Source organism: Pteropus vampyrus, unplaced genomic scaffold, assembly GCF_000151845.1.
Source record: "Pteropus vampyrus isolate Shadow unplaced genomic scaffold, Pvam_2.0 Scaffold1, whole genome shotgun sequence".
NCBI lineage: Eukaryota > Metazoa > Chordata > Mammalia > Chiroptera > Pteropodidae > Pteropus > Pteropus vampyrus.
The window spans coordinates 31287321-31305077 of record NW_011888782.1 but is presented as its reverse complement, the minus strand read 5'-3'; the positions used below and the strand labels follow the sequence as shown (position 1 = coordinate 31305077).

The window sequence follows — 17757 nt, the reverse complement described above, 5'->3', positions numbered from 1 at the left end:
CCATATCTTGGCTATTGTAAATAATGCTGCAATGAATGTAGGGGTGCACATATCTTTTCAAATTAGTGTTTTCATTTTCTTTAGATAAATACCCAAAAGTGGAATTGCTGGGTTGTATGGTATATCTATTTTTAGTTTTTTGAAGAATAGCCATGTTGTGTTCCATAGGGGCTGCAGCAGTTTGCAGTCCCAGCAACAGTGCACAAGGGTTTTCTTTTCTCTACATCCTTACCAACACATGTTATTTGTTCACTTTTTGATAATAGCCATTCTGACTGCTGTGAGGTGGTATCTCATTGTGGTTTTGATTTGCATTGCCGTGATAATTAGTGATGTTGAGCTTCTTTTCATATGTCTGCTGGTCGTTTCTATGTCTTCTTTGGAGAAATATCTTTTCATGTCCTTTGCTTATTATTGCTTATTGAGTTATATGAGTTTCTTATATATTTTGGATGTCAGCCCCTTATCGGATATATCATTTGCAAATAGATTCTCCCATTCAGTAGGTTGTTTTTTTGTTTTGTTGAAAGTTTCCTTTGCTGTACAGAAGCTTTTTAGTTTGATGAAGTCCAATTTGTTTATGTTTGCTTTTGTTTTCCTTGCTCGCTTCTCAATTTGTTGTATGCCTTTAGTTATCTTCTCATAATTTGAGATGATTGTTATTGACAGTTTTTTTTTTTTCCAGCTGTAAATTTGCTTTTGCAGAAAAGATTTGCCAAACCCCTCACTCCATTATGCTGGAAGCTTCCTTTGCTTCCTTTTGATATTTTTTAAAATGTTTATTCATGTGGTTTTTTCATACGAAGTTATACAAAATATTGCATAAAAAGCATATTTTAAAGTCCATTTTAAATTTATTTTCTAAGACAATACATTTCAGTTCCTCTAATGAAGGTTATAATTAAATAGAAATTTAATCTTTTTATTGTTTCAGATTTCAAGTTCTACCTATAAAGACAGAAATGAGGAATATAAAAGACAGTTCACACATCTACCTGATACTGAGAAGCTGATAGCAGGTAAAAAAGACAGGAAGTTGCAAAAAAACCACTTTACTACCTCATCAGAATAGACTGATGTGTGACAGTATTATAAAAAATTTCAGCCTTTGTGGTAGATAAAAAACATTTTTCAAGATAATTAGCATGTCATCATTCATAATTAGACAATGTAAAACTAAGTTGTAATTTGGGGAGGGGTGATTTCTGACTTATAAAATATTAAGTACTGTCTAAGAAAATGGAACTAAAGGGAAATGAGTTATCATAATTTCTTCTGGTGCTTGTTTTATATGGTTTTGGAGGGAAAATTCAAATTTGAGGTTCAGTATATATTATCTTTTCTCAGAAAAAAGGTACTTCTTACCGTACTATAGAGTAGTTTTGTAAAACTCTCTAGAAGTATTATCATTATTCATGTAATCTTTTAAATAGACTTTTTGGAAATAGACTTGAAGAGAAAAAATTTAGTCTTTTTTTTTTTTTTTTTTACAAAAGTGATTTCTTTTTAGTATAAGCTTAATATAAATATTTTACAATCAAAATATAGAACTAGATTTTAAATTTAGTGTATATTTTATTTAAACCATTTCATAGAAATTTCTCAGATGTCTGATACTGTTGAGCAGTATTCAATACAATGTAACTGAATTTCTAGATAGTTCAGCTCAGTACTTTAAAAATCATTATAATGTATTAAAACAACTTGTCAGAACATTTGAAAGTAATACATTCTCATGATAAAATGTTCAAATACTACAGGAGGGCACCTAGTGAAAAATGAGGGGTCCTTCCAACAAAGATCACACCAACGTTCTTCCTTGGTGATAACCACTTTTAGTGATTTCTTATGTATTATTTTCAGAAATTTTCCTGTATGCATTTTAAGGGGAATATACATATATTCCAAATAGAACTTAAGTGGGAGCACACTGTGCTTACTGTTTTAATCTTGTTTGGAGCTCTTTCTATTAGCACTACTTATGGATCCACTTCATCTTTTTAGTGGTTGCTTAGTATTCAACTGAATGAATTTTGTATCATAATTTATTTCACAAATCCCCTATTGATGGACATTTTGATTGTTTTCTGTCTTTTATTATTACTACTAATGTTACATTGAACTTTCTGTACATTTGTTTTATCACACACGTGCGCACATATTATAGGATAAATTCCATGAAGCGGAATTGTAGCAAAAAGGTAATGAGCCTTTTAAAAAGTTTACTGTTGCCAAGTTACTCTCCAAAAAGGCTGCACCAGTTTTTATTCTCATCAACAGTGTAGGTACCTGTTTTGCCACACTTCAGGAACTTCGCATTAGCAAAATTTACTAGGTAGAAATGGTACATAATCAGTGTTTAAATATGCATTTTATTTAATTATGAAGGTGGTTGAACATCTATTTATATGTTTATAAACCGTATTAATTTCTTTTTCTATGAAGCTTTCTCTTCATAAACTTTGCCCATGTTTCTAGTGGTTATTTGTATTTTCCTTAGTTTGAAGTAGCTTGTTAGATATTTAAAAAATTAGATCTTTTCCATGTGCATTGCAAACATTTATTGCCAGTTTGTCACTTGAAAACATACTTTTCATGGAAACCTTTATAAAATGTATCATGCTCATGATTGCCTTATTGAAAGAAATAAATCTGATGATAGTTATATATAAATACACACATATATGCATATATATGTATACATACACTTATGTATATATACACATATGTATACACACCCATTATAAAACGTTAAAAATATATAAGAAGGTAAGAAGAAAAAATTAAAAATCATTGGTGATTTTTAGATAATTTTATAGATAATTTTGCTTGATATTTTGTGGATAGCTTTCTAGATGTTTTTCAGTGTGTATATTTGCTTCTCATGTAGAAAATCTCAGATAATCTAGACTTAATGAATGAGTTTAGTAACATCACAGGATTGAAAGTTAATTGGAATTTGAATTATATAAATACTATTCACTTCAAAACCTCCCAATAATGAATGTGCAGTTTACTATGCTGACAACTGTAAAACATTGATAAAAGAAGATCTAATAAATGTTTATGGATCAGAAGATTCAATATTGTTAAGAGCTCAATTCTCCCCAATGAAAAATCCCAGCAAGCTTTTTCATAGATACTGACAAGCTGATTCTAAAACTTATATGGAAAAGCAAAAAAAAAAAAAAAAATTAGAATAGCCAAAGCAATTCTGAAAAAGAGGAACAAAGCTAGAGGATATACACTACTTGATTTCAAGACTTATTATGAAGCTAGAGTAGTCAAGACAGTATGATATTTGCCAAATGATAGACATTTAGGTTAATGGAAAAGAAAAAAAAAAGCCCACATAAAAATTCATACGAATGTTGTGAACTTATTTTTGACAAAGGTGCAAATTCAGTAGAGAAAAGCCTTTTCTACAAGTGGTACAAGAGGCTTATTTTGCTTTAAAAAAAAACTCACATACATCTTAAAGGAGCTGAGAAACTATCTACAAGTTTTCTAAAGAAAATGCTCTAAGAAAAGTCTTTTTCCCTTTTTGCATCAGGAAAAATTAATTTTTTTCTTTTTCGTCTTGTATTTACCCTTAACAGTTATCTCAGGCAAGAAGCTAACAAAATAACACAAAAGGTGTAAAGGATGAAAAATGAGAATTGTTATCTTTTGTAATTTAAATACGAAATCTGAAAGCAATCCTAAAAATGTTGTTCCAAAGCCTTTTTAAAGCAGTGTTAGCATTATTGGGCTCTTAAAGATGATTGCTGCTAGAAAAAAATACTTTCAGATGTGTATTCCTGCATGATTATTTAAAAACACATTCTTTTAATTCACTGTCATCTCCCTTATAGATATGCCTAAATTCTTTGGTAAAACTAAAGAGTACATCTTGTTTACTTAAATATGTGCATACTACTTATTGTGCAAGCTTACTCCAGAAATATATGGTGCTAATATACTCCATTTGTATTCCCATAATACTTTGAACACATTTCTACTACATCCTTTGTTATACTATAGTTACTAAAATAATTTTTGAGTTGGAGCCATTCAATTTACCAAAATTGTAATAGCTAGTAAGTTGACGTTAACACATGCATCAAAGTGACCTACATTGCTTATTGGATTTACTTAATTTTATTCTAAATTTGTAAAGTTAGAAACCATAAAACAATTTTAAATAAACATTACTTTCTTATTTCATTTTATATGAATTAGATTGTTAATATGACTCAAATCAGGTAGAATGTTGCCTTCTGAAAGGCTGATAATTGACAGTAGGGAAATTGGGAGCAAAAAAAAGTAAAATCTCTTTGTTTCAGAAAAATTTTTGATCATTTCTTACATAGGATTTATTACTAGGAAGCCATTTTACAAAAATTAAAATTTATTGAGGTACAAGTTTATTAAAATAAAATACTGTTTTTGGGAAACCATTTTTAAAACCCCTAAAAAAAGTCTGTCAATCTATATTAAATTTTCAGTTAAAATAATCAAATTGGTTGCTATAACTTTGAACGTTGTTGATGTGAAATAATGCAGTGATTCTCATGGTGCAGTCCACAGACCAGCATGTTGCTATCACCTCGAAGCTTGTTTGACATGCAGATTCTACATCCCATCGCAGACATGTTTAATCAGAAACTCTGGGGGAGGGGCCTAGCAATCTGTATTCTAATAAGTCTGCCAGATATTTCTGAAATTTGAGACGCATTAGATTAATAAAATGTTTTCAGTGGTTTAAATGAAAATTTCAGTACACCTCAAAGTGACCTTTAGCCTAATCCCTGTTTTAGAGATGCATCCTAGTATATGAGTAACTTAATCTCCTTAATTATTTACTAGGATTTTTTGTTTGTTGGCTTCTCAGTTTTGTTCTGCTGAAGAAAGCATTTTGAAAGAGGGAATTACTTTTAATTTTTAAATTGCTCAATTTTTAGTATTTGCTTAGAAATTTAATATGACTAAATTTAAATATTTTGTGGTTCATCATCTCAATAACTTTTTCCTAAAATTGCTAATCACTTTATATAGTTTTAAAATTTATCCGTTTAACTAAATCTCACAGCAAGCATACCTTTGTATCTTATATTATTGATAATTTAGCACTACTATTTACATTAGCTAAAGAGCCAGATCTTAATCTTAGAAGCATAGTACTAATCACTTTATAGAGTTTTATATATAGTTTTAGAAGCATTGTTGGTAGGCAGTGGCATTTACCAGAATACTTGATTTTGCTGGGGTTTAGTGCTGAAGTGAAGAGGATCAACTTACAGAACAAACTAAAAAATATATGCAATTTTTGGAGTCATTTTTGTCTCCTTATGCACCCTTGTCCAACATCTAATTAATCACCAATTCCCGTCAGTACTAACTCTTAATATCTCTAAATCTAACTAGTTCTTTCTCTTAATACTGTCATTTCCTGGTCTGAGCCACCATCAGTTTTCTCCTGGATTTCCAACTGTTTTATCTGAATCCATTGAACAAAGTAGTTTTTAATAAGATGCATCTGATCATGTGTCTTCCACTTAAAAGCCATAAATGGCTTTTCATCAAGTTCAGAGTCTACCGTGGCCTGAGACACCTGACATGATTTAGCTTCTCCTAGTCGGGAGATCTGTCTTTGTATAGTTGTTCAAATGTGCTATGTTTCTTTCTACCACAGGGCCTTTGCACATACCGTTCCCGAAGGTCCAGCTGACCCTTTATTGATCTTTAGATCTCAGTTTAATGATTACTTTTTCTGGAAAACTTTTCCTGATATATGTTCTCCCTGCCCCATCCCCCATACGTATGTATGCCTTGTTATATTCTCTCATAGCTTTCTCTACACTTTTGTCATTATACTTATTTTTGTCTTTGTTTATTGCATGTCTTTTCCTGTAGACTGTGTTCCATGAGGGTAAGGTCTTTTATTGGTAATCCTAGTGTATGGTGCACAAAGAATATGAATGAGTGAGTGAATGAATGAATGAATGAATGAACTAATGAACAAGGAGCAATGACTTTCCATGTATTAAAGTAGTGTAAGATTTATTAAGTTGCCAGATTTTTGTGACTAAACCGTTTCTTATTTTTGTGTATGTAGATTATGCTTGTGCTCTTCAGAGGGACATTTTGCTTCAGGGACGACTATACCTTTCAGAAAACTGGCTGTGTTTCCATAGCAACATCTTCAGATGGGAAACTACAGTAAGCATATTTTGATTTGATTTGTTGACACAAATAATTGCATAGTTAGAAATGTATACAGTCCTTCTAAAAACAATGTATTTTAAATTCTAAAGTAAATTTATATATTTTAATATATCTATACTTGTATATGTGTAAATACTTACGTGTTATAGAAATGCATAATATATTTTTCTTAATACACCAGGCTCCATTCGTACATATTTAATACAGTTGGTGAAAGAGATTTCAGATTTAAAAAAGCTTGAATATACATCTTTTTGACTGCCAAAATGATGTCTTATGTGACAGACCGAAGTGTGTGTGTGTGTGTGTGTGTGTAAATGTGGAACATGAACATCCACATGTCTTTTCACACTCTCTCCTAATGTTAGAGATAGGAGCTGATGGAGGAGATTACTAAAGGGGAGAATGTCTGACTGCTTACACTGTTTTTCTCAGAGATTGCAAGCATGTGCTTATTATTAACTCCTTTAGGTTTTTCAACTGAATAGCCCTGATTAGATTGATGTAATACTTGGTACTTTGTGTTATGTGTATTTCTGGAAAATCCATTTTGCAATTTTCCATTCTTTTGTGTGTTTAGATTTCTATTGCTTTAAAGAATATAACCTTCATGACCAAGGAGAAAACTGCTCGACTCATCCCAAATGCTATCCAGATCATTACAGAGGGTGAAAAGGTGAAAAACTTTTCTCTCTTTGCCTTATTACACAATATGGAAAAAACCTGCCTCATACCAGTCATCGGTGTTGGGAACATAGGCAATTCTTCTCAGAGTTAGGCATATCTAATTGCCATACATTGTATTTAATATTTGATTTCTGTATACTTAAATATTTATTGATGATTAACTTTAAATGACTACTAACATTTTTTATACTTTAAAGAGAACTTTCTCCCCAATTTTTCATTTCTTCATTATAAGCATTAGCAAAACATCCTTATTATTTCTAAATACCCTAATAATTGCATAATTGATTTTTTACTGAATAGTATCTGCATAATAGCAGTTAATAAAAACAAACGGTTCTGGTGAACAGAGATTTGGGTAGCATACAGTAAACATATAATCATTATAATATTTTTTTAGGAAGGCAGTTATTTTTAACTGCTATCATTTTAATTATCCACCTATAATATCAGTTATTTCTAAGTGGGGATATATAAAGAATCTTTCTATACCCACCTGGAAAACTAATTAGGACTCTATGTGTGGCATTAGAGGTATAATGGTGAGAAAGAAAAAGAAATAAGAAAGAAAGAAAAAGAAGAAAAGTGTGGAAGAGAATGAAGGGGAAGGAGAAGGAAGGAAGGAAGGAAAACAAAGAAAAAAGGAAAAAGAAAAGATAGAAGGGGAAAAATGCTATCATGATATTGAATCACTGTAATGATACTTTCAGCCTTATAGTTTCTCTCAAATGCATTTTAAGTTTTATTTTTAAATCTCTTCCTTAAACATCATGTCCAACTATAGTGCAAAAGTCTTTTCCCCTCTGAACTGTTTGAAAGTAAGTTGTCACTCTGATGAAGCCTCATCACCCTAGCCAGCACCTCAGATATTCTAGCATGTATTTCCAACAAAGACATTCTCCACAAAACCACAACATAATTATTAAAATCAAGAAATTAACATTCATTATTACCACTGTTGAATCCTCAAACCTTCTTTAATTTCCCCAGTTATCCCAATAATATGCTTTTGTAGCAAATAGACCAACTTGAGGAATATATATAACATTTAGTTGCCATGCTCTTTAATTTTCTTACTCTGGAATAGTCCCTTAGTTTTCCCTTGACTTTTGTGCCCTGGACACTTAAAAATCATGGATCAGTTATTTTGTAGGATATCTCTCAAATGTGTTTGTTTGATATTTCCTTGTGATTAAGTTTAGGTTATGCAGTTTTAGCAGAAATAACATGGAAGTGATGCTCTGTTCTTTCCATTGCATCCTATCAGATGACACATGATTTTAATTTCTGCCATTACTTCTGATAGTCACTTTGATTACCCGATTAAGGTGGTATCTACCAGACTTTATTGTAAAGTTGGTCTATTTTCCTTTGTAATAATGTTTTGTGGCAAGCAACTTTAAAATATGTAGTATACTATTCATCATGAAATTTGAAATTTATTCATTTATTTATTTACTTATATCAGAATGACCTCATAGTTTCTTGCTTTGTTCAATAAGTTATAATTCATTACTATCATTATTTAATTTGATGCTCAAATTGTCCCAAATGGGAGCCCCCTCAAGCTTGCTCTGGTGTCCTTTTGACTATTGTTGTTTGAGCATTTGAGCATTTCTTTGCTTTTTGGCACAAGATATTACAAGCATTTGTTTAAGCATTGTTTGAGCATTTCTTTGTTTTTTGGCACAAGATATTACAAGCTTTCCCTGCCTCAGCCTTGAAATCAGTAATTTCTCCAAAGAGTCCTGGTTTCTTTTAGAGGAGACAGGTATTTAGAAGCCAGTGTGTTCATTGCTATTGGAGTGTTGCTGTTCCCAAGACCTCTAAGTGGGCAGAACAAAAGTTTATGTATAATGTATATATATTTACACACTCATATACATAAAATACATACATATATACCCACTTATACATCAATGTCTGTCTGTCTATCTATCTATCATAAACCACGAATTCACACCTATACCTCTAATTTCTAATTTTTACCTAACACCACAGAGTTTATTTTTGTTTTCTCCCTTTCATATTTGTAACTGCCTTCCCTGACCATGAGAAAAAAGGCTTCTATTATCCTTAATATATCATCTTATTTGATCAGTTGGCCTGTATGTAACCAATATTCATCTCCTCTGCTGCTCCCCCACCACCCCACCCCACATAGATACTCTTTCGCCTGACTTGGTGGTTGCTGACACTTCAAGTTAGGCTGCTGCCCATCCCACCATAACATAGATGCTCTCACTATGTAAAAGCTCTCCTTATATTTCTTGGGCCTATACCTGTGCAAGCACTTTTCCTATGTCCACTTTACCCTATGCCAGGTCACCCCTCCACAGGGACACCCTCCATTCGCTGCTTGTGCTGACATTCTCTGCCAGGCGGTCACTGCATGTGGTCACCCTCCTCACCCTGCTCAGGCTCTGACACCCCAGCACAAAACCACCTCATAGACTCTGTCACACCATGTTGCCCTCATCTGCTCTGGCTCTGATATGCCTTTGTAGACTGCCCCCGTATGTGGCCACACTCTTTACCATGCATGGGCTTTGACACCCATGCCAAGCTACCCCTTTACGTGGTCACCCTCCTTGAGCTCTGACTCATGCCCCTCATGCCGTTCTTGTTCTCACACCGTGCCCCAGATCACTCCCACATCTGGAGGCCCTTCTTACCCACATGGGCTCTGACACTCTGCTTGGGGCCACCTTTCTGTGTGGACAGCCTCCTCATTCTTTTCTGGTTCTGACACCTGCTTTGGGCTACTGCAGCTCTCGTGTCACCCTCACCTAACAGAGAAAAGGATGCCTACTTTTCTCTGTTCTACCAACAGCTTTAGGGCTGAACTGTTCAGGAAAGGAAGAAGAGTAAAAATAAATGTATTCTTAATTTTACAATTAATGCATATATACACTGCATTGCTTAACAAAATCATCAGACAATTCTTAAACATCTTCCTTTCATGTCTATAATTCTCAATCCCATTGCTTTTTTTTAGTGACAAAACACTGTGAGCAGTTTAGTATGTACCTTTTCAGACCTTTCACACTTTCTTAATTTGTTTTTATAAACATAAGTTTTGCTTTGTTTTTAAAGTAAACAGTATCTTATATGTGTTGTTCTTCAGTTCTTTTAAAAAACATTATCTCTTGTGGTCATAGGTTAGCACATATAGATAGACCTATCTCTTTATTAATGTGCTGTTTAGTGTGTCATAGAATGGATTTACCATGTTTTCTTTGACCATTAGTTCATTTCCAGTGTTTTGTCACTACAAGCAATGCTGCTGTGAACAACCTGACCGTGCCTTCTTAAGCTCATGTGTGGCTCATATTTCTCATCTATGAAATGGAATTTCAGCGTCAGGCATTTTAATTTTAATAGTGATAACAGCTAGCGTTTGCTGAACTTCCTTGTTCTAGACACTATATTAAGTTCTTTACATATATTTTCTCATTTAATTCTCACAAAAATTTGCTACTATATTATTCTCATTTTGCAGATAAGGAAACTAAAGAAAAGTGACCCAAAGTCATAGAACTAAGCGGTAGAGCCAGGACACGGACTCAGGCAGTTTAATTACAGGGACCCTGGTTCTGACTACCTCACCATATCGATTCAGTGTTCTCTTTTTCCATCATTATGGGAAAAAAAACCTACGCTACTAAATATTCATCCCTTTCATGTACTCTATAATTCAAGGAGGGTTAATCATGGTACTTTAAGTTGTTTTTGGTTCTAGCATATATTTTGTGCCCTAAAAACTTAGAGATATCATTATTTAGAACTCCTCCCAAATTAAGGTTATTATCGAATTAAGATTTATTAATGAATTTTCGATGTTGGATATACAGCAAAGAATAAAATAAAATGGTAATTGACATAGATTATCCAGAAAAATAGGACTGTAAAGTAGTTGAGAATGTGCTGGTTATTTATAAGAGTGGATAATGTCGATGCCAGGCTATTTAGTTTAAGATATGGGAATTAGTAAGTGTAACATGTGGTGAAAAGAGACAGACTAGGAGAATTTTCTTATCTATATATCTGAACACAGGATTGTAAAGTTATTACATTCCAAAAAACAAAACAATTTGGTCTAAGAAAAGGAAATAGAGGACAGTAATTGGTGATCATTAGGTCACATATTACATATGTAATCCTATTTGGAAGAGCTCCTAGATAGAGCCTTGTTATAAAAAGTTTTGCTAAATGGAGAATATTATACAGCAGGGTTTCAATTTTTTTAATTGGAAAATAGCACTTTAACATTTTTGTATGGACAATGTAAACACCCCCAAAATTATTTGACTTTTTATTTAATAAATCATACATAGAACTGAGCTTTCTCATTCCTAAAAATAACCATTCAATCATGAAAAGTCACTAACTAGAGGATCAGAAGAGATGGTACAGTGAGAAACTGTATTTAGTGCTGCCACTTGTCAGATTTTCTCATAAAAGCCTATTTTAAAATGTGACTTTGCGAAAATCACTTAAATGCAGAGGAAGAAATAGGGCTAAAGGCAAACAGAATTATAGATTGAAACATGCTATTTTTCTTCTATAGCATTTAAAACAAAGTTTAGTGTTAATATGAGTGTTTTATATTTATAATTAGTACAGGTTAGATATTTCTGGATTTTTTAGAAGACTATGAAGATGATATAATTTTAAATTAAGATTCTTAAAGTAAATCTGTCTGTGAAATCCACCGTATTTTTTTCTTATTATTTGTTTATACTTGTCTCAAGTGGCTTCCAAATCATCTCTTTGCAAACTTTAAAATAAATAAAATTTTAGTATTTTTATAAGTTTATTTAGATGGATTTTTCATAGTTAAACTACAATGAACACAAACAGCTACTTATTTCAAGCTCCTTTCCCTACTAAATGTTGATAAAATTTTATTTGCCGTAAGATGAAATTTTGAAAGATACCTTATTCATGTACCAATTACCTGTTTTTTTGTCTAAAAGTTAAACAAAAATAGTATGTCAAGTAGGAGTGGTGACCTACAAGTTTGCTTTGACCACAGCAAGTTCCAGCAGACCTTTGTGACAGGTACTTTTCCCTTTTTTGTAATGACATTAAAATTATCCTATTATGTTTTTTTTTCAGTTTTTCTTTACATCTTTCGGTGCCAGGGATAGAAGTTACCTCAGTATCTTTAGATTGTGGCAGAATGCACTATTAGACAAGGTAAGTGTTCATACCAGATGCAGGTATTTGTTATAATAGCAACTTTCCACTGTGTACTTAAACACAATGTTTGTGAATTGAAAAGCTCTTTTTTACTTTTCTGGAGTTAATTTTGACTAGACTATTTAAATTCCAAGGAGAAACTTGAAGCAAGACAAAATCCATAGTTGCACGTTAAGGTGTTAATTATAACACCTTATAATTAAAATTATTTTCTTGGTGGTCCTCAGGGGAACCACCAAGAAAATAATTTTAAAAACATAGTAAAAGAAACATCAAGAGAAATAAAATGGTACAGTAGAATTATCTGTTTCACACATAAGAAGGCAGTAATGGACTAGAGAGGCCAAAAGACATAAGACACATAAAAAACAAATAGCAAAATTACAGACATTACATTAAATTATTAAACAAATGGATTAAACACTTTAATCAGAAGACAAGCAGAATGAATGGAAAAAAAACATGATTCAACTATGTGCTGTCTATAAGAGACACATTAGATATAAAGACACAGACAGACGAAATGTAAAAGGTTGGAAAATATATACCATGCTAACAATAACTAAAAGAGAGCTGAAGTAACTTTAATAATATCAGACAAAATAGAGTTTAAGACAAAAATTAATAGAGACAAGTAAGAATATTTTATAATAAAAAGATCAATCTATCTGAAATTCATAACAATTATAAACTTATATATACCTAATAACAGAGCTCTGAAATACATGAAACAAAAACTGGCAGAATTGAAGGGAGAAGTAGATAATTAACAATAATAGTTGGAGTTCTCGCTTTCGGTGACGAATAAAACAAACCAGACAGAAGATAAACAAGGAAATTGAAGACTTGAACAGTACTGTAAGCTAACTAGAACTAAAAGACATCTATGGGACATTCTACTTAAAAGAGAATATACATCCTTTTCGGGTACACATGGAACATTCTCTAGAACAGAGGATATGCTAGGTCAAAAAACAAGCCTTAATAGAGTCAAAAGGATTGAAATAGTACACAGTATGTTTTCTGACCACAATGGAATGAAATTAAATCAGTAACAGAAGGAAATTTGGGAAATTCACAAAAAGTGGACATTAAACTGAACATTCCTAAATAACCAATAACTCTAGAAAAGAAAAAAATCATAAGGAAATTAGAAAATGCTTTGAGTTAAATGAAAACAAAAACATATATACACCAAAACTCATGAGATGTAGCTAATGCAGTGCTTAGATGGGGATTTATAACTATAAACACATTTAAAAAAAGAATGATCTCAAATCAATAACCTAACTATCTACCTTAAGAAAGAAAAAGAAGAGCAAATTAAACTCAAAGCAAATAGAAGCAAGGAAATAATAAAGATAGAACAGAAATGAATGAAATAGAGAATAAAAAATAACAATCAACAGAACCAAAAGTTCCTTCTTTGAAAAGATCAACAAAATTGACAAAACTTTAGCTAAATTGACCAAGAAAAAAAAAGATTAAAGTTATTAAATTCAAAAGTGAAAGTGGTAACATTACTACTGACCTTACAAAAATCAAAAAGGTCCATGTTATGAACAACTGTTTGCCAACAACTTAGTTAACCTAAATGAAATGATCCAAAACCTAGAAAGTCACAAACTATTGAAACTGACTCAAGTAGAAATAGAAAATCTGAATAGACCAATAACACGAAAGAGATTGAATTAGTATTAAAAAATCTACTCACAAAGAAAAGCCAAAGCCCAAATGGCTTTATACGTGAATTCTGCCAAATGTTTACAATAGAATTAACTTCAGTCCTTCACAAAGTACTCCAAAAATAGAAGAGGAAGGAACACTTTCCAACTCACTCTATGAGTCCAGTATTACCTTCCTATCAAAACCAGACATAGAATATCACAAGAAAACTACAGACCAATGTTTATGTTCATTTTATCTATTAATATAAAACAAAAATCCTCAATAAAATGTTAGCAAACCAAATCCAGCAACAGATAAAAAGATATATACCTGAACTAAGTGGGATTTATATAAGGTTACATCAACATATGAAAATCAATGCAATACACTATATTAGTAGAAAACAAAAACTACATGGTCATCTCAGTCAATATAGATAAAACATCTGACAAAGTCTAACATCCTTACCTAATTAAAAAACACAAAAACTAGGACTATATGGGAATTTCTTTGATCTGTTAAAACTCACAGCTAACATATTTAATGGTGAAAGACTAATGCTTTCTCTCTAAGGTCAGGAAAAAGACAAGGATGCCCTTTCTTGCCACTTTTATTCAACATTGTATTGAAGGTTATAGCTAGGGAAATTAAGCAAGAAAAAAAGGTAAAAGACATCCAGATTAAAAATGAAGAAATAAAATTATCTCCATTGGCAGATGATATATATACACACACACACACACACACACACATATTCCTAAGGAAGCCAATAAAAATCTATTAAAACTAATAAATTCGGTAAGGTTGCAGAATATATTATTGAAACACACAAATCAATTATAATTCCATATGCTCACAATGAACAATCCAAAAATGAAAAAAGAACAATTTACAACAACATGCAAAAGAATGAAATACTTGGGAATAACTTTAACAAAAAAATTATAAGACATGTATACTGAAAGCTACTAAACATTATTGAAAGAAATTAATGAGGCTTAAGTAAATGAAAACAATCTCATGTTCACAGATCAGAAGACTTAATATTGTTAAGATGGCAGTACTCCCAAAAGTTGATTTGCAGATTCAATGCAATCTCTCTCAAAATCCCAGCTGGCATTTTTGCAGAAATTGACAAGTGAATCCTAAAATTCATATAGAAGTGTAAGGTATCCAGAATAGCCAAAGCCATCTTGAAAAAGAATACAGGTGAATGAATTAGTCTGTTAGGTCTGCCATAACAAAATACCACAGACTGGGTGGTTTAAACAACAGGAATTTATTTTCTCACAGTTTTAGGGGCTAGACGTCCAAGATTATGTATGGTGCTGGCAGGGTGAATTTCTGGTGAGATTGCTCTCGTTGGCTTGCAGCCTTCTTACTGTGTCCTTATATGGCTTTTCCTCTGTTCATGCACACTCCTACTCTCTTCCTCTTTTCATATGAACACCAGTTCTGTGGTATTAGGGCCTCACCCTTATCCCCTCTGTCTTAGTCAGCTCAGGCTGCTATAACAAAATACCATAGACTGGGTGACTTAAACATCAGAAATTATTTTGTCATAGTTCTGGAGGCTGGAAGTCTGAGATCAAGATGCCAGCATGGTTGAGTTCTGGTGAGAATACTTCCTGACTTAACAGATGGCCACCTTCTCGCTGTAACCTGATATGGCAGGGAAAGAGAGAGGGAGTGAGAGAACAAACTCTGGTGTCTTTTCTTATAGGGCACTAATCCTATCATGAGGGCCCGAGCCTCATCACTTCATCTAAACCTAATTATCTCCCAAAGGCCCCATCTCCAAATACCATCACATGAGAGTTAGTGTATCAACATAGGAGACTTGGCAGTGGTGGGGGGTGGGTACGGTTCAGTCCACAGCAACCTCATTTGACTTTAATTTCTTTGTTAAAGTCTCCATCTCCAAATATAGTCAATTGGGTTTCCATGTTATGAATTTTGGGGGATATAATTTAGTCTCTTACATTGGAGGACTTGCATTTCTTGATTTCAGTGTTTACTACAAAGATGTAGTAATCAAGGCATAGACTTACTGGTGTAAGTCTAGACATATAAATTAATGGAATAGAATTGAGAGTTCAAAAATAAAATCTTATACTTGACAACCATAAATTGATTTTTGACAAGGGTGCCAAAACATTTCAATGGGAAAGAATAATATTTTCACCAAATGGTTTGGAGCTATTAGATATCCACATTCAAAAGAATGAATTTTAACCCCTACTTCATACTATATACAAAATATTACTCAAAATTGATCATGGATCTAAATGTAAGATCTTAAAGTGTGAAACTCTCAGAAGAAACTGTAGGTATACATCCTTATAATGTTTGTATTAGACAGTGGTTTTTTGTTTATGACTCCAAAAGCTCAAGTGACAAAAGCAAAAATGACAAATTGGACTTCATCAGAATTAAACTTTTGAGCTTGAAGAAGTCCATCAAGAAAATGAATAGACAACTCATGAATTGGGAGAAAATATTTACAGCTTATATTTGTATTCAGAATATGTAAAGAACTCTTAAAACTCAATAAGAAAATGACAAATGACCCATTATAAAATGGGCAAAAGATTCTTTAAAAAAGAAATGGTCAATAAGCTCATGCAAAGATGCTCAATGTCATTATCCATTAGGGAAACAAAAATCAAAATCATAATGAAATTCCACTTTTCATCCACTGAAATGGCTAAAATAAAAAGACAGACATTAAGAAATGTTAGAGATATGGAGAAACTGGAGCCCTCATACATTGCTGGTGGGATTGTGAAACTTTGTAAACTATGAAAAACAATTTGACAGTTTCTCAAAATGTCAAACATAGAATTACTATATGACTCCATAATTCCACTTCTAGGTATATATGCAAGAGAATTGAAAACATCTGTTCACCATAAACATGCAGTTGAATGTTCACAGCATTATTCGTAATAGCCAAAAAAGTGGAAACATCCCAAATGTCCATCAACTGATAAATGTATAAACAAAATGTATATTCATACAACGAAATCTTGTTGAGCAATAAAAAGGAACGAAGTACTGATACATGTTATAACAGAGGTGAACCTTGAAACATTATGCTATGTGAAGACAGCCAGCCCCAAAGAGCACATATTCTATGATTCTGTTTTTATGAAATGTCCAGAATAGGAAAATTCATAGAAATTGAAAGTAAGTTTGTTGCCAGGGGAGGTAAGAATGAGGAGTGACTGCTAGTGGATTTGGGTATCTTTTGGGTTGATGAAATTTAGCGGTGATAGCTGTACAACTCTGGATATGCCAAAAACTTCTGAATTGTACACTTTTAAAAAGTGAATTTTATGGTATGTGAATTATATATAGTTCAGTAAAGCTGTTATTATTTTTTTAAATGGCTAAGAGGAAGAGTAGACCTTTTCCAGATTTTCCAGTAAGAAAGGTTCCTTTGCATTGGGAGTTAAACACTGCAGGCAGGAACTTTTCCTCCTCCCCTCTCCCTTCCCTCTCCTCGGCTAAGTGCTTCCCTGGTGTGGACACTGTTTGGACCCCACGGCTCTTCGGGTTGAATGGCTTTTGAACTCTGGAGTAGCGGCTAAGGACAGGGGCTTTCCTTTACTTGGGTGCTTTCACTTTCCCGGAATGCAGAAGATGTGGAGAAGTCATCTGGAGGTCTAGAGATGGATGAGAGAGAGGAGAGAAGTGGGCGGAGGTGGGGAGTTTGCCAAGCCCAGCCCCTCCTTCCTCCCTAAGGGAATAGACAGGGCTGGCAGGGGAGCCCCAAGTCCAAATTCCCCCCACCCCTATGAGCCTTTCTTGGCGTTTGGACGCTCTTCCTCATCCAGAGCCCCATGCCCTTGCTCCTGGCTAGGGTGATGCTCAGTGCTGCGGCCCCGTGGGTGTCGGGACCAGCAACACCCTTGAGAGTCTGGAGCCGCTGCACAAAGGTGTTAGGCCCCACGACTTCACGCCTGCCTTCCAGGTCGCACTGCAGGA

The 17757-nt window shown here is 33.2% G+C and overlaps 1 protein-coding gene across 1 annotated transcript in view; it reads left to right on the top strand.

Annotated features, from left to right (window-relative positions):
* Positions 1 to 17757, top strand: part of GRAMD1C (GRAM domain containing 1C) — a 76016-nt gene that overhangs the window by 17951 nt on the left and 40308 nt on the right. The window contains exons 3-6 of the mRNA XM_011377694.2: positions 935 to 1019; positions 6098 to 6201; positions 6788 to 6883; positions 12016 to 12096. Of these exons, the coding sequence (XP_011375996.1) occupies positions 935 to 1019; positions 6098 to 6201; positions 6788 to 6883; positions 12016 to 12096 (366 nt within the window). The remainder of the gene's footprint in view (positions 1 to 934; positions 1020 to 6097; positions 6202 to 6787; positions 6884 to 12015; positions 12097 to 17757) is intronic.